At 26.1% G+C, this 25,912-nt stretch overlaps 5 protein-coding genes across 13 annotated transcripts; 4 read left to right on the forward strand and 1 right to left on the reverse strand.

The window, feature by feature from the left end:
* The first annotated feature begins 186 nt into the window (after positions 1-186).
* Positions 187-2,445, forward strand: LOC124947638 (60S ribosomal protein L10a). The gene is made up of 5 exons (XM_047490076.1): positions 187-336; positions 692-847; positions 1,358-1,506; positions 1,939-2,111; positions 2,215-2,445. Exons 1-5 carry the CDS (start codon positions 332-334, stop codon positions 2,383-2,385), a joined length of 654 nt encoding a protein of 217 aa, XP_047346032.1. The 5' UTR covers positions 187-331; the 3' UTR covers positions 2,386-2,445.
* LOC124947639 (thioredoxin-like protein 4A) lies at positions 2,162-14,159 on the reverse strand. 2 transcript variants are annotated; one of them, XM_047490078.1, is made up of 3 exons: positions 13,890-14,159; positions 13,620-13,756; positions 2,162-3,032 (listed from the first exon to the last, which is right to left on the reverse strand). In XM_047490078.1, the coding sequence occupies exons 1-3, from the start codon at positions 13,965-13,967 to the stop codon at positions 2,846-2,848; spliced, it is 402 nt and encodes a 133-aa protein (XP_047346034.1). In that variant the 5' UTR covers positions 13,968-14,159; the 3' UTR covers positions 2,162-2,845. The 2 variants fall into 2 exon arrangements, with proteins under 2 accessions (XP_047346034.1, XP_047346033.1); XM_047490077.1 differs by lacking the exon at positions 2,162-3,032 and adding an exon at positions 12,688-13,531 and having other exon boundaries at positions 13,890-14,152.
* LOC124947636 (tyrosine-protein phosphatase 10D) lies at positions 4,315-13,245 on the forward strand. 5 transcript variants are annotated; one of them, XM_047490069.1, is made up of 20 exons: positions 4,483-4,501; positions 5,827-6,168; positions 6,751-7,047; positions 7,138-7,458; positions 7,606-7,881; positions 7,965-8,687; positions 8,769-9,131; positions 9,349-9,636; positions 9,756-9,959; positions 10,045-10,150; positions 10,864-11,090; positions 11,165-11,241; positions 11,302-11,436; positions 11,511-11,633; positions 11,707-11,855; positions 11,944-12,079; positions 12,172-12,238; positions 12,338-12,436; positions 12,591-12,778; positions 12,855-13,244. In XM_047490069.1, coding segments are annotated over exons 1-19 (3,939 nt in total). In that variant the 5' UTR covers positions 4,483-4,497; the 3' UTR covers positions 12,593-12,778; positions 12,855-13,244. The 5 variants fall into 5 exon arrangements, with proteins under 5 accessions (XP_047346026.1, XP_047346025.1, XP_047346027.1 ...); XM_047490071.1 differs by having other exon boundaries at positions 7,965-8,294; positions 8,373-8,687; positions 12,338-12,778; positions 12,855-13,242; XM_047490070.1 differs by having other exon boundaries at positions 4,315-4,798; positions 12,338-12,778; positions 12,855-13,243.
* A 1,431-nt stretch (positions 14,160-15,590) lies between the features above and the next one.
* LOC124947637 (putative inorganic phosphate cotransporter) lies at positions 15,591-20,729 on the forward strand. 3 transcript variants are annotated; one of them, XM_047490073.1, is made up of 7 exons: positions 15,591-15,811; positions 17,050-17,126; positions 17,493-17,793; positions 18,081-18,325; positions 19,624-19,773; positions 19,858-20,232; positions 20,394-20,729. In XM_047490073.1, the coding sequence occupies exons 1-7, from the start codon at positions 15,754-15,756 to the stop codon at positions 20,547-20,549; spliced, it is 1,362 nt and encodes a 453-aa protein (XP_047346029.1). In that variant the 5' UTR covers positions 15,591-15,753; the 3' UTR covers positions 20,550-20,729. The 3 variants fall into 3 exon arrangements, with proteins under 3 accessions (XP_047346029.1, XP_047346030.1, XP_047346028.1); XM_047490072.1 differs by having other exon boundaries at positions 15,593-15,811; positions 16,993-17,126; positions 20,394-20,728; XM_047490074.1 differs by lacking the exon at positions 17,050-17,126 and having other exon boundaries at positions 15,592-15,811.
* A 2,412-nt stretch (positions 20,730-23,141) lies between these two features.
* On the forward strand, positions 23,142-25,290 carry LOC124947472 (serine/threonine-protein kinase pelle). 2 transcript variants are annotated; one of them, XM_047489647.1, is made up of 4 exons: positions 23,142-23,424; positions 23,491-24,111; positions 24,271-24,707; positions 24,802-25,290. In XM_047489647.1, the coding sequence occupies exons 1-4, from the start codon at positions 23,313-23,315 to the stop codon at positions 25,141-25,143; spliced, it is 1,512 nt and encodes a 503-aa protein (XP_047345603.1). In that variant the 5' UTR covers positions 23,142-23,312; the 3' UTR covers positions 25,144-25,290. The 2 variants fall into 2 exon arrangements, with proteins under 2 accessions (XP_047345603.1, XP_047345604.1); XM_047489648.1 differs by having other exon boundaries at positions 23,528-24,111.
* Positions 25,291-25,912: the final 622 nt, after the last annotated feature.

Below are 25,912 nucleotides of genomic sequence, written 5' to 3' on the forward strand. Positions count from 1 at the left end.
ATGCGTTCACAAATACATTCTTATGAAACAAGGAGATAATTATAATTTAAATTAAAATCACATAACATTATTTTCATCTTTTTAAGATGATTATTGGTATAAAAAATTATCGAATGTTGAAAAATTTGGATCGATCTGAAATTTCAGAAACCTTTCTTATATATTTCATTCTATGTTTTTAAATTAAATTTTGACCTTGAGTTAACCATCTAATACTTTCGTTAGTTCACGTTACTGAAGTTACTGCTTGGGCCACGTAGTGTTTCTTTCCGGTATTAGTTCTTGAGAAGGACAGTCGAACAGCTACGCTTGTCCTGTTTGCTTTGGCAAAATGACGTGAGTTTTTCTTTTTTCATCTTTCTATATCATATTAATCCGTAACATTTACTTGTAAATATATTTATCAAAAAACAATACAATGCGTATTGATTTATTAGTGCGTTTAATTTTTTTTCTAATAAAGATATTTAGAAAGCTCTATTAACCATCAGGTTTTTCTTCGAAAGTAGTTAAAATTTGTTGATTCCATATCATTTAATAAATTATCAATGATACTTTTCAATGAGAATATTAGACTAGATATTCATAAAAAAAATTAAATTTTACTTTAGTCATTGATAATTAAAAGACAATATTTATTCTTATAAGTTAAAATGATATACTACTTTGCATTATAACCTCTACGTTATAGGTCCAAAGTATCACGTGATACTCTTTATGAATGCGTTAATGCAGTACTTCAGAATTCGAAGGACAAGAAGAGGAACTTTTTGGAAACGGTAGAACTACAAATTGGATTGAAGAATTATGACCCACAAAAGGATAAGCGTTTCTCAGGCACCGTCAAGTATGTTTTAACCTGACTATGAGGGTTCTTTTCGGAGTTTAATTATTATGCATTAAAAAAACAATTTTATATTATAAAACACGAAAAGGTCACTTCATTAATGATCAGGAAGCTAAGGCTTTAGCCTGGCGGACCATTACCCAGGGTCTTAAAAAACTGGGGAGGTATTGTACCGTTATATATGTATATTCCAGGATCATGTTTTATGATCCCTCTGGTAAGTTCATATAAAATGTGGTGGCATTTTCAAATTTTATACATATTAATCAATGTTCAATGATGCTATTTAAGCATGTATTATCTGATCTACAAATCTATAATGTAGAAATTCTAATTTTACTGAGAATATTGATATCGTGCGATTTTATTAAATTACTTTTATTTATGATCAATTTAATAAATAGTTCAATTATAAAATAATAACAAGTCTATTCTGACGAGTATTTTTTTAATACTTTACTGAATGAATTAATATCTAGTTTATATGCATATATTAATTATCATTATCAGATTGAAGAATATTCCTCGACCAAAGATGCAAGTATGCGTATTGGGCGATCAACAACATTGCGATGAAGCTAAAGCAAACAACATCCCATACATGGATGCAGAAGCTTTGAAAAAGTTGAACAAGAATAAGAAATTTGTAAAGAAACTAGGTATATCGTCAAGCTTTTTTCTTTTTTTTAATTTTATTATTATACTTTAGTAAATTTTCTTTTCTAAATTACTGCAAAAATTTAAATTATATTTTATGTGTAATATATGTATATGTACCTTCCCAAAAGCACCATCATTAATTTTTATTTATAATATTGGTGGTCGTCGAAAGGAAGGAGAGCAAAATTCTACACCGGGTGAGGGCAATGTGATTTTTCCATGTTGCTCCTCAATGTGTGTAGATACAATCATTTTTAAATAATATTATTAATTATGAGAAATTCAATTTATATATACATATATATATATATAAATTGAATATTAATATTAGTGAAGTTCAATAAATATTTGTATAGAAATTAAGTAATATAAATATGAATACATAGAAACACAACATATTAATATTCTAATAAGATTTATCATTTTAACAGCAAAGAAGTACGATGCGTTTTTGGCCAGTGAATCTTTGATCAAACAAATTCCACGTTTGTTGGGTCCTGGTCTAAACAAAGCAGGTAAATTCCCTGGTCTTCTCTCTCATCAGGAATCCATGGTCGCAAAAATTGACGAGGTCAAAGCTACGATCAAGTTTCAAATGAAGAAGGTAAATTCTATGGAATAAAATAATAACGTTAATAATAATAAATAATAATAATAATATAATTTTTATATATTCTCTTCTTATAATAACTTTTATTTTCAAATAGGTACTTTGCTTATCGGTGGCAGTAGGACACGTAGAAATGACTCCAGATGAATTAGTACAAAATGTACATTTGTCGATCAACTTTTTAGTTTCATTGTTGAAAAAGCATTGGCAAAACGTACGTTCTTTGCACATTAAATCTTCCATGGGACCTCCTCAAAGATTATTCTAATAAGTTATTGATACTTATACACGATGAATGTAAAACGCAATAAAACAAATGAAAATAATATATATATTGTTTATTACATATAATTGTTATAGATTAAAATTTTTTTCTAACATAGAAAGCCTAAGTGAAGAATTTGTATTCATTCGTCAATAGTAAAGTTTTAATCTAATATCGGAGAATTAAAAACATATGACCAATTGACGCCATTTGTTCCATTTACAGTCCTCTCAAAAAGTTCATACGTTCGATATACGATATGAAGTGAGTTACAAAAGGATGCAAGATACGAACAAGTAAACGCATTTCAATTCAATGAAAAATATTTGGCGGGAAATAAATATCGCTTTTATGAGAATGTCCTTAAAGGTATTTGCCAAGTAAGAAGAATAGAAAACAAAATGCGGATACCTGCGACTTAAATCATATTTATTTAGAGAAAAATGACCTGCTAGAAAGATTTCTAAGGACAATTTGGCGTACACGTGCAGTTCCACAAAGGCGCAGGTCTACCGTTCAAAGTAGTTACGCTATTTTTGACAAGTTTTATAGGGGTTGCTCTTGAGACTCCTGGGAGGCTCTTGAAGAAGCACATGGTGTCGTATTCCGTTGTCCCATCAGCGGATGCTACCAGTCTGTTCGAGTGTGTCCTAGGGACAAGATACATATCATACTACTACGTTCTTTTTTTATGATATTTTAATGGTTATTGTTCTTTCTTTTCTTTCTTTCTTTTTATTTTTCATTTTATTTTTCTTTTTATTTTTCTTATTACAAATCTTTATTTACATTTATCGTCATTAATTATTTTACTTCAAGACGATGTTGAAATTCTACTGTGTAATTATTCTCTCGATGGATAATATTCTATTGGAAAAAATCGAAGAATGAAATGGAAATCTTACAGGTAATGAATAGTAATATATTATCGCAATAGAATTTCTGAATAAAATTTGTAACACGAAGTGGGGGATGAAATGCAGATATCCAGGGAAAGGAAATGGACGTGATTGAGTATTATTTTTAATGGAAATACGAGTGTTGGATAAGAATAAATGGATCTGGTTTAGATGGTGGTGGTTCGTAAAGGGGTGGCTTAACAAAAAATGGAATGATGAATCAGAATCATCTTTATCGACGATATCGATATCTCTCCGTGGATACAAATTTAATTGTAAGATAAAAAAAATAATTAAATTCTTTTTAAAATATATAAATCAATACTATTTGGGATTTCTCTCATATTATCTTATTTGTTGTTTCGTATCCATCCACGTGTTCCCGAAGTTATCGATAAAAAGTTTCCAATGACATCGATAAAGAAGATTTCGATGTCGTCGATAAGGAAGATTTGAACGCAATTCAATTATCATCCCACGTTTTCGCTAAACTCCGCCCATTTTTACTCCCTCCCATCACAATTGCCATTTCCACCAATCACAAATAAATTTATCCCTTTGCTAATTTTCCCACTACCTCTAAAATCCGCCCATTTTTAGTCTCGTCATAAGCATTTTCACCAATTATTATCCATAACTATGACCATTTTTTCTCTCTCTAGCATAAACACTATTTTATCTCCACGCCCCCATTATCGTTACTATTATTATTATATACAAAATTAAATTTATTTTTTGAGAGTAGTAATCACTAATACGTGTTAGGAATATTGATTTTACATTAACAATATGTGAATAGTGAATAAAAAAACTTTTTTTCTTTCAATACGTTGGAGTACATATAAGCAAATTAAAGTGCATATTATGAGTTTAAAAAGATTAATTATATTAATTAAATGATAAATATAATCGTGGAAAAGAAAAAAAAAAAGAAAAATTGATCGTCGAACACAAAGAAGAAAATAGTGGGATCGTGAAGTAGAAAAATGTATACAATTCTTTCGCGAATATTAATAATGACTAACCATTGAAATAATTAAAAAAATGTATATTTTATGATAAAAATATAAAAATATCTCGGATCGTTGAAAAAGATCTATAGTAGTTTATGTTTGATCAATAAAGTGATCGCGAAAGTGTCACTTTGAGTGAGAATGGACATTCTTATCAGTGATATCAGTGGACAGCAAAGGCAACATAACGAGAAAGATTGTCAATGAGTAAGTTGAACAATGATTAGTATCAGGAAGCCATAACGTTTTTAAAGTTCCACGTTCTTGAAATATTAGTAATCCTTGAAATTCTCTCAAGTCAATATCAATTATGTCGATAATAGTGTATTTATTAGAATATAGTCCTGAGGCTAGCGTAAAGTGTAAAACGTGAAATTTGTGTTTGTTGTGTTTATTGAAGGGAAAAAAAATAAATAAATAAATAAAAAATAAAAAAGAAGGAAAAGAAAAAAGGAACAACAAAATACATTGATTGGATTTAACGATCGAGTAAAAGTTATGAAGGCAAGTTGACACTATAGAAATAATAAACTTTACAATAGAGAGAGAGAGAGAGAGAGAGAGAGAGAGAGAGAGAGAGAGAGAGAGAGAGAGAGAGAGAGAGAGAGGGAGAGAGAGAAAAGAATATTCAATCTTTACGAAAATTCATCACACGATTCAAATGATATATACTATAATTTAATATTGCGAATTCCAGACTTTCTATAATTTTTAATTTTTATAACTTTATTTCTCTTTGTGCATATCAAATATTTTTTTATTGTATCAAATGTCGATCTCAAATTTGAATGATCAAGTTTTTCGGAATTTTTTGATTTCAAATAATTCGATAAGATTGACGAATATCTATATCTGTGTATATATATATATATATATATATATATATATATATATATATATCCTATAAATATTATATATACATATATATATATATATATATTTCTTAATAAAAATAGTAATATGATAAATTTCACTGACTACTTGAAATCTGGTTTATAAATTTATTCTTTTTATATTTGCTTACTGTTTTAATCGTTATCTACCATCTACCATATCTGTCGATTACAAGTATAAACCTCGTAAGAAAAAGACAATGTAGATATTGTTACGTTTAAAAATTCTCTTTCACATTTTTATCCAGAAATATTATTTTATCGATTATAACAAGTTATATCCTACATCGGTTACATCCCGTGATATAAAACTATCTTTTCGCTAACGATTTTCTATCTTTCCTGTTAACAATATTGGACGTTCATCAGAAAAATATATAATATATTAATCTTTTTCATGTTACGCTATTTTCTAATTGATTATTAATAAACATATTTAATAATAATAACATTGTTAAATATAATTAAACTTCGAAATAATAATAATAAATAATATTAACACGTAAAATATACAATAATATAATATACAATGGAATACGATATATATCTTATAATATTATTAATTATAAAAAAAAAATAATATATATATATTTTTGTATATATATATATTTTTTTTTATTTCTTTTTAATATAACACAGATAGTAAGTTGAAAGAGATGATACCAAAAAAACGTTTACAATTGTTGCTTTACATTTTACGAGTTTTTTATGTATTCGGAGAGGAGGATACAAATGAAAGGAATACAAATTCTGGAATAATATCGAACGTTATTCGAGAATACTCTTTCTTCGATAAGAACGAAAATTTATCTAATAATAAAACGGAAGTAGACATTGATATGCCTACGAAAAGTTCTATAACGTCCGAAAATTATGAGGACGACGAATACGATGAATGGAATTTTTCACAAAAGTTTAATAAAGATTCATTAGAAATTCATTTCGATCTGTGCGAACAAACAAACGCGTCAAATGGAATGGGTGAGTCTGTAAAAAATAACTATGTCGTAAATATAATTCTTTTCTTTTGTTTTTATACTGTATTATATTTTATAATAAAATAATATTTTATTGAACGATTTATTCATAATCGTTGCGTATAATAATAAGATCTGACATGATCGTGATAAAAAATGATCATTTCTTTAAATTAAGGATTCTCAATGTATGTTTCATATATACCTTCGATATATTCCATGAAAAGCGTACATACATTAAGTACAAAATTTAATGTGCGTATATGTGTGTATATATGTATTATTTTATTTCCATCAATATACTATAATTATAATTTTATTTATCTACATAAAAAATATATCAAAATTACATAGAAATATATTTTCAGAAATTATATGAAACATATAAGGTTGAGAATCACTGTTTTAAATTGATCAAATTTTATCAGTTTGTTACTACGATTATTTACTTGGAAAAAAAAGATATATATATATATGTTTGTTTGAATATTTTATTTATTGAATGTACGATAAAAAAAAATGAAAAAAAGAAGATAAAAAAAAAAAAAAAGAAAAAGAAATAGAAGAAATACATTTTTATATATAGTTTTAGAAATTGAAGACGTAAAGCATTTGATGATAGAAGCAGTTGATACAGAAAGAATATTAATTTCTTGGATGGCGCCATGTTCAGCTATAAACAATATTCTTATTAATTATACTATTGTAACATATTCATATGATCAAATTAAAAAAACGGAAGATATATCGAATACATTATCTTATATAAGATATAACGTTACCGGACTTAATCCATGTACACCTTATACATTTGAGGTATTTGTAAACGCAGGACATAATAGATCAAATGGTTATAATACAACAGGAGAAACAAGTTCTAATCGTAAGTATCGTTTATAATATACATACGTGTATACATCTGATACTTTATTAGGCACTTTAAAATTGACCAATGTACATATTTACATTTTAGTTACATACATCGAAGATGTTCTAAATTTACGTATTAATGAACCTAATAATGTTAAGGTAGAAGATATTGATGATATTGGGATGGAATTGACTTGGGATGCTCCAGAAAAATATATTAAATGTATTGATTATTATAAGATCATACAATGCATTAAAAACTCTTGCAATGAAAATAATACAAGTGTTAGCATTACAAATACTACAAGCTATATTATATGGGGTCTTGAACCTTGTACGGAATACTTTTATACTGTTAAAATAATATCTTCGTCATCTATAGAATCGCCTGGAAAAAGTATATACAACACGACAAGAACAATAAGTAAGATTTTTTAAGATTATAAGCTATGAAAAAAATTATTATGTAATATATATATATATATATATATATATATATATATATATATATATATATATATATATATATATATATAGAAATATAAATATTATCAGTATAATTCATTCATAGCATCAAGTGAGCCACAATCATTGAACGCAGAACCTGGTGATTTCTCTTTAAGCATTCACTGGCTACCACCATTGATTGGCTATCAATGTGTCCAAAAATATAATATTACAGTATCATTTAACACGTTATATTTTTATGAAAAGTGTACCACAAATACATCAGAAGTTATAACGGATTTGCATGCTTGTACTTCCTATATGATTCATGTTATTCCAATTAATAAAGTATCTTTAAATGGAAACTTAGCTACTACGAAGGGAAAAACAAATAAAAGTAGTATGTAACACAGTGACATTAAAAAATCTGTTTATTAAATTAGATTGCCATGTAATTATATAGGATTTATTTTAATTTTATAGTAACAGAATCTCCTGTAGTACATGCAAGTAAATGTGGGATTTATAATATATCAATGACATGGTGTATTAAAAAGGTATCAAATAATAATTGCACACTGAAATCTATAATAGTTATGTGTAATTATGTGAAAATCAATGGGCATGGTTATCTACCAAAATCAGGAGAAGTTAAAAAAAATTTGGACGAACATATAAAATTACCTATGCTTGAAAATATAACTGTGACAGATTTAAGTCCTTATACAAAATATTCATGCCAGGGAATTATTGTCAATGAGGCAGGAAACAGTTCGTTAAGTGAACCAGTAAATGTTACAACATTAGAAGATAGTAAGTATTATATAGAAATGCATATTATTGTGCATACCACAGATATAGAATATTATAATATTATTAATTTTTTTTCAGTATCATCTCCACCCATTATTAAGGTCAAAAATATAACAGATACTCGATTTACTTTATTTTGGCAGAATCCTATATATTTGCCAGGAATATTGACAGCGTTTGAAATAAAAATTACATGGCATACACTTTTCGAAAGACCAGATTGGTGTACTAATGATACTTTTGGCACTGTTATCATTTCAAATATTACTGGTACATCATTAGATTATTTAAATGGGAAACCATACACAAATTATACCGTAAGTATAAAAGGTAGAACTGCTGCAGGTTGGAGTGATGATAGTAAATTGATAACATTTGTAACATCACCAGGAGGTATGTTTTATATAATATTTTTTATTTTTCTATAAATTTCGATAAATTTCAATAGATTATAATGTATAAACTTTTTTTCAGTTCCAGGAATCGTTTCTAATATTTCACATATTATTAAAAAAAATGAAAATGACGATCAATGTGATGATATAAATAATGATCAATTAGATACAGTTGTAACATGGGATTTACCTTGTTTCTTAAATGGAAAAATTGAGTCTTTCTTTATGTCGGTGCATGGTATAAGAAATGGTTATGATCCACACATTTTCTCTATTAAGAAAAATTATAGTAAAATTGTTGAGAAAAATTATGTATATTCAATGGTTCTTCCATCACTAAAATCAGAATATAATTATACACTTAACATATCAGCTAAAGTTAGAGATGTTGAAACTTGGAGTTTACCAGCAAGTTATGGTGATATTTTGTATCCTGCTAAGTGTATGTATTTCATTCTTCCCCAAATTTATATATATATATATATATATATATATATATATATACATGTATATATATATATATACACACTTTGTTTTTAAATTATCAATTATAAGACACATGTTTACTAATAATTTTTATATAATGCATACCAAGTCATTGATATTTGCTTTTATACAAATATATATATATATATTTATGATCTTATTTATTATTGCAGGTCCACCAGAACCTGATGAAGAATATGTAAAATCAATTAGCATAGATCCATATAAAGCACGTAGATCTACTACATCAGTCACCATCTTGCTTCCATTATTTTCTAATGATAATGGTTTAATTAAATATTATGCCATTATGGTTTCAAAAAAAGGATTTAATGTTGCTTTAAATAATAGTTTTAATGTGACCGAACAAACATGGCCAGATACTCCATCATGGGAGGAGTCCATGAATAATGATTTCTCTTTAGTTTATCAAGCTACCGGATCGCATTGGCATCCTTTTCGTGAGTAAAATATAAATAAAACAAAAAAGAAAAAAAAGAAAAAAGAAAAAAAGAGGAAAAGAAAAAAAAACTTCTCTGCTTGAATGTACAATTCATAAATATTTGTGTATTCATTTTAGCAAATTATGTTGCTGACTATGGACACATAAAAGCAGTAAAATATGTACTTGGTGAAGACACAGCTTGTAAAGAAATATCATCTAATACAAATAAACGATTGTATTGTAATGGACCACTTAAATCAGATACATGGTATGATGTTAGAATGCGTGCATTTACTTCCAAAGGTTTTAGGGATTCGCCTGCTTTTTTGATAAAAACAAGTTCGTATTAAACAGATGTTGCAATAAAACAAAAGCTACGAGTTACATTCTTTTTTATTATTCTAACTACAGAATGTCATTATAGATGCAGAGTTAAACGTTGGCGTTGTAATTGGAATCGTTCTTGGAATTTTATTTTTGGGGATTTTGACGACGATGATGCTTTTAGTACGAAGATGTTCTCCGTACACGTAAGTGTTCAAATTCTTCTTTTTTTTTTTTTTATTTTATCTGTATAATCTTCTAAATAATTTGAAACTTTCCTAATATGAAAATGTTAAATAATCATATTTTAATTAATGTAAAGATATTCAATACACATATAGTTAGTCACATTGGTCAGTTATACATTTATGAGAAATAATCAATATTTATTCTATGACTCAGAAGGATGTTATAGCTATAAGAACCAAGGTTACTGAATGCATTTGTCATGAATGCAGAGTATGTGTCACTTCACAGCAGTTACAAAAAGTGATGGTTAACCACAAAATCATTAATTGCACTAAATATATTTATCATGATTGTATTTAAAATAAAATAATACAAGTAGTGTTATAGCTTCATTACAGTTAAGTCACTATATTTAGTTATGGCTTTGAACTTTTGGCGAAGAAAATCATTATATCTTTTTTGGATAAAGTGCGTGTATTAGAATTTGTTATTTCAATTTGAGAATTATTTTTCCATTATGTTTTTTTTTTTTTTTATTTAGATACAGTTGTTTGTATGATATTAATAATTATTATTTATTATAGTTTGTATCATTGCATTTGGATATATTTTAATAAGCTTCAGCATAAATAAATTCTGCTTAATGATTTGGTTCATTACGATTAATGACTTAAATTATGAAAATAAGTTTTAGATTAATAAATAAGATAAGTTATTTTTGTCATTACAGAATATTTCGTCAAGTTTTAAATTCTGATATGCCTGGATCACCATTGCCTACTCCATTTACAAGAAAAAAGTTCCTTGCGCACTGCCAAGAACTTATTGACAATCCTGGTAAATTAAGTAATGAATTTAGGTTGCTTCAAACTTTGAGCGTGGATCTACAGATGCCAACGAATACTGCTTGTTTGCAAGCTAATAGAAAAAAGAATCGATATTCAGACATTTTACCATGTATGAATTATATTTCTTTTAAACATAATGATACTATACATAAATCATATTAATTTCATATCTTATGCTTACAGATGATTTTTCAAGAGTGAAATTAGAAGTAATTGATAATGATCCTAACACCGATTATATTAATGCTTCATTTGTAAAAGTAAGTAAATTAAGATATAATGAATTTAATGTACATGATAATATATAAATTATATGATAGGGTTATAGTGGAGAGGATGAATATATAGCTTGTCAAGGACCAAAAGAAGATACAATATATGATTTTTGGAGAATGATAGATCAATATGAAATAAATATCATTGTCATGTTAACTCAATTAATTGAGAAGGGTAAAGTAAGTATTATTTCACATAGTATTAATAAACTGTTGATTATTGGAATAAAATAGTTTTATACATTATTTTTCAGGTAAAATGCCATCAATATTATCCAACAATTAGAGAAACTTTTGGATATGAAAATATAACTATACGATGTACAAGCGAATTAGATTTTAGAACATACACTCAAAGGACATTAATATTACAAAAGGTTTCTATTTAATAGAAAATATTTTTATTATATTTGTGTTATAAGTTATATTTTAACTAGTTCACTTTTATAGGAAAATAAGAAAAAAACGATAACACATCTCCATTTTAAAGATTGGCCAGATCATGATGTTCCAGAGGATTTTGATTCAATGATTAATTTTTGCCAAATTATGCGTCGTAATATAGGCACTAATAAAGGTTTTGTTGTTATTCATTGCAGGTATTATTATATTAAAGAACAACATTATTTTTTCTAGAATAATACATACAAAAAATAATGTGTTAATGTTGTAAATGTATTTTTTTAGTGCGGGAATTGGTAGAACAGGTACCTTAATAGCAATTGATATACTTTTACAATATCTTAGAGATAATAGAAAATTAGATGTGTTCGGAACTGTTTATAGATTAAGACATTATAGAATAAATATGGTTCAAAGAGAGGTATGCAATAGAATTGAAAATTATGAAAAAGTTCATTGTGTGTATGTAACAGATTAATTGCTTTGATAACATTTTTTTTTTTATAATTTTAGAGTCAATATACCTACATATATAACTGTATAATGCAGGTCCTTAAAAATCCATATTTTTTAAAAACATGTAAGTTATTTAAAAGTAATAGTAACTAATTAAGATTCCTTGATAAAATAAAAGATAACATTAAGTTTATTTATTTATTTATTTTTTTTTATAATATAGATAAACCACCTCATGTGGATCCAATGCATGATAATAACTCCAAAAGTGCAAGTGAAACTACTAATTCGGATGGCAGCCTTACAGTAAATCTTGAAACATGTATGTGACTTTCTCACATGTGTAGATCGCAACAGATATATTTTATTTGTTATGAAACTATTATTCAGGCCATATCTATATTATATACTACAGAAAAAAAAAAAAAAAAAAATTTTTAACCATTTTGTTAATATTGATAATGGATCTTATTTAGGAGATTGCAATATTTACTAAATTCTCAAATATGAACAAATATATGATCGAATGTGCCTTGTCGATGTCTGATTTAATGAGCACAAAATTGATCAAAAGATTTTTGTAATGAATTTAATAAGCAGAATATGAATTATATACAACTCAGAAAGACAAATTTTTTACAAAATTACTATTTTACAAATCAAAGTAAGCAACTTAAGCTAAAACATTAAATACATTTTAATTCATTATAAATAAATAACAGAATATATTCTTTTTACAGAACATTATAATAATGAGGTTTAAACATAACGTGTAAAGCAAACATGGTAAAATTACTTTAATTCTTTGATTAATCCTTTAATGTATATATTGTAAATTAGCCATTAATAATGACATTTATAATATTAAAAGCATGCTTGTAAAATACTTTATCGTATCACGTACAAAGACTAATTATAAGGAAAAACTTAAGGTAATTGATTGTAATTGTAACCATGATATTATACAAGTGTAAAAGCATTAATTTATATATTTTTATTGTTATTAGAAAAATATTATAAAAATGTAATGCAGGAAATATACATATATGTGTATATATATATATATTTCTCTATAATTTTTTTTTCATTTATGCAACTGTACTATTATATACAAACCATACTGTGAAGTACACTTAATTAGTTCAACGTTTTAATATAAAACAATATTTTTTATATTTCAAAGAAGTAACTTTATTGGATAAATTAATATCGATATTTTGTAGAATAATCTTTTGGTGATACAACCAAACCTCGTCCTTTCCTTGCACCTCTATAAACTGTTTCAATAATATCAATCATTTCCTGTTTATCTTCAAGTGTCCAATTAATTTTATTATTATTTCCTGTACCCAAATCAATCATTATGTGTTTATTTCTAAAGAAAAACATAACTGTGCAAGGATCGTATAACTCATACCTAAAAAATGATTTGTAACGTCTAATATTTTCTTTTATCGTTAGAAGAATATAATTGCGGAAATAATTAATTAATCAAGTAAACTTACATTTTGTTGAAATCAGGAACTTCTGTAATGTCGACTAAATATATTACCGCAAAATTTTTAACCTTCTCTGCGATGTTGTAAAGTACTTCATCCATTTTCATACATGTTGGATCCCAATCATGACCGAATCTAATAACCTAACAAAAATATCATCACAGAGAATTTAAGAAAAAAGAACGATAAATTGACAATTATAAGAAATTACATCATCATCATTGTTTATTTAATAATTATAAACTTGATTATTTATATTATATGTATGAAACTTACAACTACTCGATCTTCTTCAGACAAAATGGCTTGATCAACTTGCCACCCATTATGAAGATGCGATAACATATAAGACATTTTGCCGTATTTTTAAAGTTAATTGTTATAATCACAATAAAGTATTATATATACATAGACAATATATTTTCTATAATTTTAATATTATGCGACAACACATGAGAATCATCAGATCACCCAATACGTGCATCAACGTTTGATAATATAATCTCTTCCATATCTATTTAAGACTACGTTAGTTTGATTTTCTATCACGATGAGCGTTATTGTTTCTTATTGTTTCGTATTCATTGATAAAATTTAGTTATTGATATATTAGTAGATGGCTGTAGTATCGCTGCGAATATAATGCCCTCTAGCGTACTTCTGTGGAATTAATTCATTACACAAGTCGTTTATGATAACAAATAAACATTGATTTAAAACTGTTCACTACCTCTGATTTTGTAATTGTTTATGCCATCAATGAGAACAAACGTAATTCTAGACCGATTTTGATGAACAAGATCTCATTTTAAAGACAAAGATTTAATCTAGGAAATATCTATTTCGAATTTTTGAAAAAGTTTTATTTTCTTTAAAAGAATCGTGTTAAAAAATTAAATTAAATTTTTCACAAATAAAAAACTTTTTCAAAACGATATGTCCTTGATGACAAATCATCGTTTTTAAAATGGGACCTTGTCCCATCAAAATTGATCAAGATCGTTCTCATTCTTGGCATAAATGTTTTCGCCATTTTATCATACACTTTATTCTCTTCTAGATTTAAATTTTGAATTAACAGTTCTTAGCTACGTGTGACAATATTAAAATTAAACCTCTAATCGACTTTGACTGTTACTGGATCAATCATGTTACTGAATCGTCTTCCTTCGTATTCCGACGATTAAACATCGATGCTCTCTCAAGATGCTTTGCCGTACAAAATGATATATATATATAATTTTCTTATATACTTTAAATCTAAATACACATAGTTATCAATCGTACTAATAATTATACACTTTCATTCTTTTTGATAGAAATAAAAAAAGTTACGATATTATGAGACGAAAGAAATGATATAATCAAGGATTCAGTAATCATTTCTAAGATTAATAAAATTTACAGAGGATTATTTCTTTTTGAAGAATACGCGATAAGATATATCTTAACCAGACTTATTTCTTCTACTCAAGAAAAACGATTTATCAACAAAAACAATATATACATCTGTACATATGTATGTAAACATATCCGTATATACATCTATAATAGTAATGTGTCATAAATTAAATTATTAAAAAGTCTTTGTGTTGACTAGACAAAAACATATTATATCGTAGATATCTTCTTGAATTTGGTATCAAAAAATTAATATGAAAAAAGTAAATCAATTAGAATAAATAATAATAGAATGAAAATTTATTATGACAGAAGAAGAGTATCATTTAGATTACATTGTAAAGGATTAATATTCCATCGTAAGATTTAATATAATCACATTATTTTTCATATAATATCGCTTAGATGCAATGATTTTTAATAAAAAATTATTAACAAAATATTATAAATAATTATATATCATGTTAGAATAAACTTTGTTAATATTTTTGATATATATGTTATATGTATGAGAACGTGTAAATATATAAATAAAAGTCATTGTTCATACGAGTTTAGTTACATTTTACGAGTTTGTATATAGAAATTGTCACAAATAGTCTAGACGAGAAAATCAAAAAAAAAAAAAATAAAGGAGGGGCGTGGTGTCTCGTTAATCGTGGGGGGAATTCAATATAAGTATGTATGTCCGTATGAACGATTAACATTGTTACAACGGTGTATTCTTGCAGAAGCGAAAATGATAGCTATCAAAACGGAAGCTAATAGCGACGATGCAACGAAGAACATGTCACCAGGTAGATTTATTCATCGTTATCATTGTCAGTTTTATCATCACCACTATTATTATTTATAATTGTTTACGATCAAATGTATGTTGAAAATGATTTATTAAAACAATTCTTCCATCAGTGCGTTTTCGTCAAATATGAAATTCAAATTTTATTTTTCTGTCACGATGAGCATTGTGATACATTAAAAAAACGTTTCGAAGAGTATCGTCAGCAAGCTAGTAAACTTAATTCTTTATAATTACATTAATATAGCACTTTTTGTTTATTATATTGTTACTTCAGTTATTTTTACAAATTATTTTTTATTACTTTATTTTTCTACACTGTTTCTTGAATTGTTAAAGAACTCTTTATTCAAATGGATTTGTATATTACCCTAAAACATAATCTCGCATAAATATTTTTTGAGTGCATATATCATACGATCTGTTTTGTTTAAATAAATCAAAATTTTGTTTAAATAAATAAATCATTTGTTCGGATTCAAGAGATATTTTTTATTTATTAGAAAAGTCATCACGTTCATTATCACGAGTGTCAATTATATCCTGTGATAATATCAATAAATAAATTTTTTAAGATCGAGATAATATTTCAATTGAAAGTCAAGATAACAAGAAGATTTTATACTTACACAAGTGTCTTATTGCGTTCTCAGATTGTGTATATCAAATTTACACACTCTCTCTCTTTTATTTTATTTTAATTACAACAGTGTTTAATTACAGATAAGCTTTTTGAAATTCTTAAATACATAAAAAAAAAAAAAATGTCATTTTTACTTAATTCATTTGTCTCCTTGATAAATTCTTAACTTTATCTCAAAATGATATTAAATGTGAGATTATATTAGATTATATTATGAATAAATGCGTAAATATATCAAATGTTAACAGTTGCGAGAAAAAAATGACGCGTTTAAAATTTAAATATTTAAATAAAAATATTTAAATATAAAAATATTTAAATAAGCCTTTTTCATTTTTTAATTGATCGAAATAAAGATCAAGATGAACAACATTTTCATTTATTGAACATATATGTGTTTTTTCTGTATGTATTCTCTCTCTCTCTTTCTCTACATATATATATTATACATATATATACATACATATATAAATATATGTATGTATATATGCGTATACGTGTGTATATGTGTGTGTGTGTGTGTGTGTGTATTTCAGGTAAACTAGGGGTCAGACATTTGCAAGTTCTTTTACTTTTCCTTGCCATGGTCATAGGATATAGTCTTAGAGTGGGAATGTCAGTGGCTGTTGTGGCAATGTCGAACTCTACTATGGCAAATCCAGAGATCGAAGTAAATCTTTTTTATATTATACAATGTTTAACATTCAACATCAAGAACCAACTATAAGCTTTAATATTAACATATTCGACGAAAGATTAAACAGAAATGTTACTTTCTTTAAATCAATTCTATTAATATGTAATTATCGAAGTATAAAATAAATTATTTAAAAGATTTTATAATTTAATATATATATATATATATATATATATATATATATATATTATATATATATATATATGATATGTATGATATATATATACACATACATATGTATATATAATGTATATAATAAATATTTATAATTTTTAAAAAATAATAATTTGTTAACGATTTTATGATATTTGTAAATAATTAGATCGATCGTTTTTTTAGGATTATGGATGGACTTCGTTAGAAAGGGCATCGATCCTTAGCTCATTTTTCTGGGGTTACACAATAATGCAGATACCATCGGGTTATATTATCACCATTTGGAGCACTCAAAAACTTCTCTGTTTGGGGATGTTCATTTGCGGTGTATTTAGTTTATTGACGTACCTTGCTGCTCATTATGGCGGCTTCATAGCTGTATACGTTTGCAGGGTAGGCATGGGTCTCTGTCAAGCTTGCCTTTTACCTTCTATACACAACCTTCTCTCCAAATGGGTGCCGCCCTTAGAGAGGGCAAGACTTGGTGAGAACCGTTTGATACGCGAAATAAAACGAAGGTACTGAAAAAAAGCGCGAAAAAAATAAACAAAAGCAAAATAGAAAAAGAAAAAGAAAACAATCGTGAAGGACGGACAATACATGTTCCTTATTACTCTCTTTACATATTGTTCTACTATTAGTTTTATTATCTCTCTCTCTCTCTCTCTCTCTCTCTCTCTCTCTCTCTCTTTCTCTCTCTCTCTCTCTCTTTGTCTCTCTTTGTCTCTCTTTGTTTATTTCTTTGTGCAACTATATGATTTCTTTTTTCAGGTACCTTCATATACGGAGGAGCACAGCTTGGTACAGTTATCGCTCTTCCATTTAGTGGTCTACTTGCAGCATCATCAGTAGGATGGCCTAGCATTTTTTATATTTTTGGTAGTTTAGCTATTTGTTGGAGTATAATCTTTCTCTTTCTTGGTTCCGATACACCGTTTACCCACACAACCATTTCTTTTGAAGAAAAGATGTATATTGTGAGCAGCCTTGAAATTACTCATACTGATAACGAAGAGGTGAATAAATTATAATATACAAGAGTTATATAATATTTAACAGTTCATAAATAATATCGATGATATGTACATACATAATGAATGAAAAACTAGTTTTGTCAAGGAACGATGAAATATTAACCATTAAACATTTTATTAAACGTAAAACAATGGGATAATAAATAGATTCTACATAGGAAATAAGAATTAAGATTCCGTAAATTGATTGTAAATTTTATTTACATACTTTGATTTAGTGAGTATTAGTTGATTTATTTCAAATGATTCTTCAGAGTACAACGATAATTTCTTTTTACAGAATTCGATAGACTCGGGAATTATTTATATTCTAAATGGAAATATTTCAATTTGGTTTGATTATGTAATCACGTGATAAGAAAAATTATTCATATCGAGTATTAAAAAATGAGCAATGTGCGTAATAATTCTTCAAAAATCTTTTTCTGGAATCATGATTTGATCGCGATCGAAAGATTTGAAAAAACGGTGTTTAATCGAGTTTTTACATGTTAGATTTATTCTTGCGATAATTTTTATCGTTCGGAATTTCACTGCAGCTATTATATCATTGGAATAACTATTATTATATCATTGGAATTAATACTTTTTTTTTTGTTTTTCTTCTTTTTTTCATTTCTTTTTTCTTTTTTTGTTCTTTTAGCAAAATTTTAGAAACGGGGATAAAATTCCAATTGATTTTTGATCATTATTGTCATTCACGTAGTATTGCAATAGACCATTTTATCGAATAGCAATGTATTATGAATTATTATACATAAAGATCACATTTTATTTGTTAGTTTCACAAAGCAATTAGATATTTTTGTATATATATATATATATATATATATATATATATATACATATTTATTTATTTATTATTAAATACGTAAGGAGAATGGACGTATTGATCTCGCGTATATCATTATGCAAGCATTACTTTTACAATTAATTTAATAGATAATTTAAAAAAAATGAGAGATTGTATGTACGTATATGTAGTTACTATTATTTTTAGTTGTTCTTTATCTTACACGCTGAAAGAGAAGATTGTAAAAACTGAAACTGTAATTATGCACGATAAAGAGAATACCATTGTAATTATAAATGCGTCAACTTCATGTTTCGCATGATACGATATCTGATACGTTATATAATCAAAAAAGAGATTTTTTTTTCAACGATTATAAATTCTCGAAGAAATTTTTTGTCATTGTACAAATTAAATTAATATCGCATTTATTTCTTTTCTTTTTTTTTTTTTTTTATTAAAGCTCAAACTTATTGTGCTATTTCAGAAATTACAAACACCATGGAAAGAAATTTTCACATCGATACCAATATGGGCACTGATATTCGCTCAATGTGGTCAAAGTTGGGGATATTGGACTCTTCTTACAGAAATGCCAACTTATTTAAATTCCGTTTTGGGTTTTGATATCGGAAAGGTAATTAATTGATCGTTCGAATGTATCATTAAAATATTCTTCTTACATTAATATATTATTCTTATTAATTATAATAATTTATAGAATGGAGGTATTTCAGCATTGCCTTATCTGGCGATGTGGATATTAAGCTTCCCTGTAAGCTGGCTTTCGGATTATGCTCTTAAAAAGAATGTCTCTAGATCGATAACGAGAAAGTTAGCAAACACTATTGCTTATTGGGGCCCCGCCGTAGCTCTGATTGTTTTGGGTTTTGTTCCGATCGATAATCCACTCTGGACTGTTGTAATTCTTATTGTAGCAGTTGGGCTCAACGCCGGATCACTTTGTGGATATCAATTAAATCATATCGATCTTAGTCCGAATCATGCCGGTATTCTGATGTCTATCACTAATTGTTTGGCCTCTGTCATCGCGATAATTGCACCATCGATTTGTGGAAAAATCGTTAGCGACCTGGTATAATTTTTATCATATATAGTATTAGAAATCTATTTCATATCTTGTATTATTTATCTTTCTATTACATAATTATATGTGAAGGAGTTCGTTATCTTATATACAATATATATGTGTATATGTATATATATATATATAAATATTTTGATTTTTTATTACAGAGCAGTGCATATCTATGGTCAATAGTATTTTATATTTCGGCTGCCATTTATTTCGCAACTAATTTGATATTTCTCATCTGGGGTAAAGCCGAAATACAATGGTGGAATGATCTTAAAAGTGATAAAAAGAACAATGTACTACTCAGGCCAGTTTAATAAACAGTATTGATTCCGACAAAAATAATTGTTGCTATTATATTTTGTTATACATCTAACATTCATAAGTATTCAACAATGATTGTATTAATGCGCATTATTCATTCCCATAATTTTTCTTTACATATTAATTTTTTGTGTTTATTTGTTTTATTTTTATTATGTTATACCGTCTATCAAAGCTCGATCATTATTTATTGTATTATAATTATATAAAAAATAAAAAAAAATATATATATGTGTTATGTTGCTAATGTTATAAATTGTTGGATCAATAATTTTATTATTGATCATGTTAATTCTTATTGTACTTTCCTACACGATTCGAGGCATTTAACACTCATAAGTAATAGTTACTAAAGTAACAAGTTAATTCCCTAACTTATCGACGGTACATAATTAAAATTATTAGTTGTTATTTCTGTCGATAATAGCACTGTGATCGTTTATCTTCTGTGGACAATTCTGCATATAAGAAGGGATTGGTTAATACTTTTCTTTAACGTGCTTGTGAAATAATGTACTGGTAACCCTAATAAACTAATGTATCTACTAATATTATATATTTACAACTAATACGTTCTATAAATAAAAATAATAAAGAGATTAGAAATTTTTAATGCATGTAACACGCATTAAATATAAAAGAAATTAAATTTAATATTACTATACAATTAAATTTTGAAATTTAGATTGTTGATTATATTTAATATCAATAAAAAATGAATATTTTATTGATCTTGACATTTATTGATCCTATGTTCTTTTGTATTCGAACTATTAAATATTGGAATATACTCTATCGCTAAACTACAATAATGTATATTTTCGATAATTTAATAATAATTTAAACGATGTATAATGTACGCGAGGTATAAAAAAAAATTTATATGATAATACATTTGTTCAAACATTACATAACCCATAATTCGCGATAAATATAAATTAATTTCAATTTAATATTTTCATGCGTGTAATTTTTGACCTCGGAGTTCGTTGCGTTACCGTAAAGTCAATAAGAATGAAATCTTGATTGAATCCGACATATGTGATAGCAGTTCTCTTTTACATCTAATTTAAAATTATTTATACTTTTGATAATTTCATATTTATTTAAACATCAAAACTCCGCCGAAAGGGTGCCATAAATTAAACCTTCATCATTAAAATGAAATCTTATTCATCAAAATTATTCATCGAGAATTATTACTGATCTCGTTGATGGCCCAAATGCTGTTTTCGACATTTTTCGTGAAGAAAAAGTTTAGTACAATTTAATATGTTTTATATCCGTGAAGTAGCGATTATTTGCTTGGTTGTGTACGTAAATAGCTAATGTTCAGATTTTTTGAACATTTCCAAACGTATAAAAAATAAATTTTTCGATTCTCGTACGGAAAAATGTATGATAACTCACTCGATCATTTTAATGAGCATTGGCCAGATAATTCTATGAGAAAAATAAGGAAATACATGTCCAATTGTTTATGTCAAGGAAATTGAGTTTCTAAAATATTGTTAAATTTTGGAAAAATTTGTACTTTCTTTCAGATTTTATAAACTAAAAAAAGAGAGATTCTATGGGCAACGTGTAACACATTGACAATCATCTAGATTCAGGAAATCTTAGATTCTCGAGGTTAAATGATTCCGGTATTTTTCTTTTTTCTTTTTTTTTTTTTTTTATTGTATCAATGTAAACGAAAGTAATGAATTAATTTGCTCTTTTTTTCTTATATGATAATTTAATAAGATGTTACTATTCAATCTCTTATATTTATTTCTTTTACTGATGATTGATGTGAATTTCGCGATGATATGTGCTAGATAGAATACACCAACAATATAATTTTGTTCGATGACAAATAACTATAATATATATATATAACTATAATAATAATAATATATAATGTAATAACATAGTAATAAAAACAGTAATAATAATAAGAAACGGAAGAATATACATATATTGTATACATTATGATGCACGTGATGACGATAATTTATGATAAGAAAAGAAGGAAAAATGTATCATTTTACGTGATGATTTGATGCGCGAATTTTCAACAAATCGTGTCCTTGATAATTTCGATACATGATCGCCCCATCTAATACGATATATGAAGAAAAGTATAAAACGTTTCTTTTGTTTTCGTCCGCCATTGTTTTTTCTTGTCTTACTATTGTACTATGATATATCAGTATTAAGAAATTATTTTTAAGAAAATATTAAACAAATTCTTATTTTTATCGCAGATTTATATATTAATTCTTATATATATAAATTATATTAATATTATTTATGTATTTATTGTAAAAACAAATGCATAGCAATGTTGTATTTAACATGAATCACTGTAAGATGAATGCTACCATCAAAGAAAGATATACTTATTAGAGATTGAAAAATTTCAATTCACAATCTACTAATAATACTTATTGTAAACTCACACGAAACGAATTGTTATGTATGCGTAAAAGGAAAATAATCAAACAAACTTCTATACCGACACGATAAATACCTGATGAGATCGCTTGTATTTGTAATTCATATTTTGTCCATAGCTGTCGCTGAAGTCATACATATTTCTAATAAATAAATGGTACTGAACTTCATTAACGTCATCATGTAATGGAAATTCCAATTAATAAGATTTAATTGATGAATTATTATTTGTCAATAATAAAAAGTAATGAAATAAATTGTGAATGTTGTTCTTTTTTAAATTAAATAAAAGTTAACGATAAATATATTTTAACGTGATGTCTTCAACGTTTGTCAAAAATATTAAATACATTTATCAATTGCCAGTTTTAGAACGATTAGAAATATGTAAATTATTAGATCAAGATAATAAATGGGAAGAACTTGCGGGTAAGTATCTATAAGAGAAATTTTATTTAACCTCAACTTAATTATTTGCTATGTTATAATTTACAGGTAAATGGATGCAATATGATATATCCTTTATTTGTAGTTTACGAAAACAGAAAAGTCCTACGGAAGAATTATTAAATAATTGGGGTCTTCATAATCATACCATTTTGGAACTATTTATTTTGTTATTAAAAATGAAACATTATGAATCAATGGTCTTTTTAAAGTCGTTTGTAGATAAAAAATTGCATTGCTTATTAAATAATAACAATAATAATCCTTTAAGAATGTCCAATAATCAAGAGATTGATAAAAGTACCAAGGATTTAAAGATCGGTATACAAAATTTTAATCAAAGGATTTCCTCAAGACTAGATGCCAGAAAAATAATTCCGAATGAAGAAAATACCAAAGAAGCATCTTACAAAATAATAAATCAATCTTTAGATAATCTACAATCTATAGTTGCATCGAGTAATTCAAATAATTTACTTGTCCCATTCCTAGCACATCGTTTATCACCTTTACAACAGAATAAAACTAATTCTCAAAAATCTCAGATTCCTATACCAAAGCCTGAAACAACTTTACCGCAAGTTTCATATAATGAACTTGAAATTGCTACGAATGGTTGGTTGAAACATAACATATTGGGAAAAGGTGGTTTTGGAATAGTTTATAGAGGTTTATATTTATTTCAATATTTGCATTATAATAGTATTAATAATTATTATAGTAGCATTCTAATACTATTATTATAATAATAGTTTAATACTATTATAATAATATAAGTAATTATTATAATAGTATTAAAGAATGAATAAAAATTTATTATTTTTGTAGGTATATGGAAAAATACAAATGTAGCTATTAAAAAGCTCGAATACAAAAAGGCAAATCCTGATGAAAGTTATTTAGTTCAACTTCAACAATCACTCAAAGAGATAGAAATATTGAATTCTTATCCGCATGAAAATATTTTGTCATTATATGCATACAATTTAGATGGCCATGTACCTTGTCTTGTTTATCAATTGATGCAAAATGGTTCATTAGAAGATAATTTGCTCTTAAAACATATAAGTCGACCACTATCTTGGCTGCAACGTCATGAAATTGCAAAGGGTACTGCACGTGGTTTACAATATTTACATACCATTGGAGAAAAACCTTTAATTCATGGCGATATTAAAAGTGCAAACATTTTGCTAGATAAAAATTTTGAACCTAAAATCGGAGATTTTGGTTTAGCAAGAAAGGGTGAAAAGGATTTTATGAAAGTAATATATTAAAAAATTAACAAATGCAAAGTAAAAATTTCAATAATTTGATTAAAAATTATAATTATTCTTCTTATGTTTTTTTTTTTGCTAGGTGAGTAGAATTCATGGTACGAGACCATATCTGCCAGATGATTTCTTATATGGAAGACAATTATCTACAAAAATAGATACATACAGTTATGGAATTGTATTGTTTGAATTAGCCACAGGACTTCCGCCTTATGATGATAATAGACCACAAAAAAAGTTTTTAAAAGAATTTATAGATAGTATTGAAGATCAATATTTGCATTTATTAATTGATAAGAAAGCAGGAGACAAAGATAAACAAGCATATAGCAACTTTATAGTATTGGGAAAATGGTGTTCTAATCGTATGGCTCAAAATAGGCCTGAAATGGAAGTTGTATTTCGCAAAATAGATTCTTTATGATATTGTTTTAAATTTCTATTGTTGACAAACTCACAAGTGTACAGATATTATTAAGTGTGTATTTTATAATTATTAAACATAAAAAAATGCTCTATTATATGATCTAAATAATGTAAATAGAATGTGATTTATAAAAATAATATAAAACACAGATATATATATATATATATATATATATATATATATATATATATAATAATAATTATTATATTTATTTATAGATTTGTCTGAAAAAACAAAATTAAATTTTATTTTATTAGATTGTAAACATTTCGTACACATTCAACATATTTACATTATAAACATTTCTTAGATATGTGGCTGAATATATAATTTAATGATAGTAAAAATAATTATACATTAATAATAATCTGAATCCAACAATTTTATTCTTTGTGAAGAATTATAAATTGTTGGATTATAGGAAACTAACCTCTTAATAACATTCAAAATACCTTATATATTTTAATCAGAAATTATGTACAGAAAAAAAGATTTTAATTAATACATACTATTTATAATGCAGCACAATGTTTATATTTTTGATATGATATACGATTGTTCTTTTATAAATTAAGAAGTTTTTACTTTTACAATGTTTCATTGATAAATTATATATTTATCAGATATTACTTATGTAATTAATTTAAAAAAATTGATTTTGGATTATGAGAAATGTTTCAATAATTTTTAGAAATTGTCGTATTATTAGTAAAAAATGTATTTTAATTATGCTAATTAATCAAATATTTGTCATAACTATTTTCCC

This window comes from Vespa velutina, chromosome 3 (genome assembly GCF_912470025.1).
Source record: "Vespa velutina chromosome 3, iVesVel2.1, whole genome shotgun sequence".
Taxonomy (NCBI): Eukaryota; Metazoa; Arthropoda; class Insecta; order Hymenoptera; family Vespidae; genus Vespa; species Vespa velutina.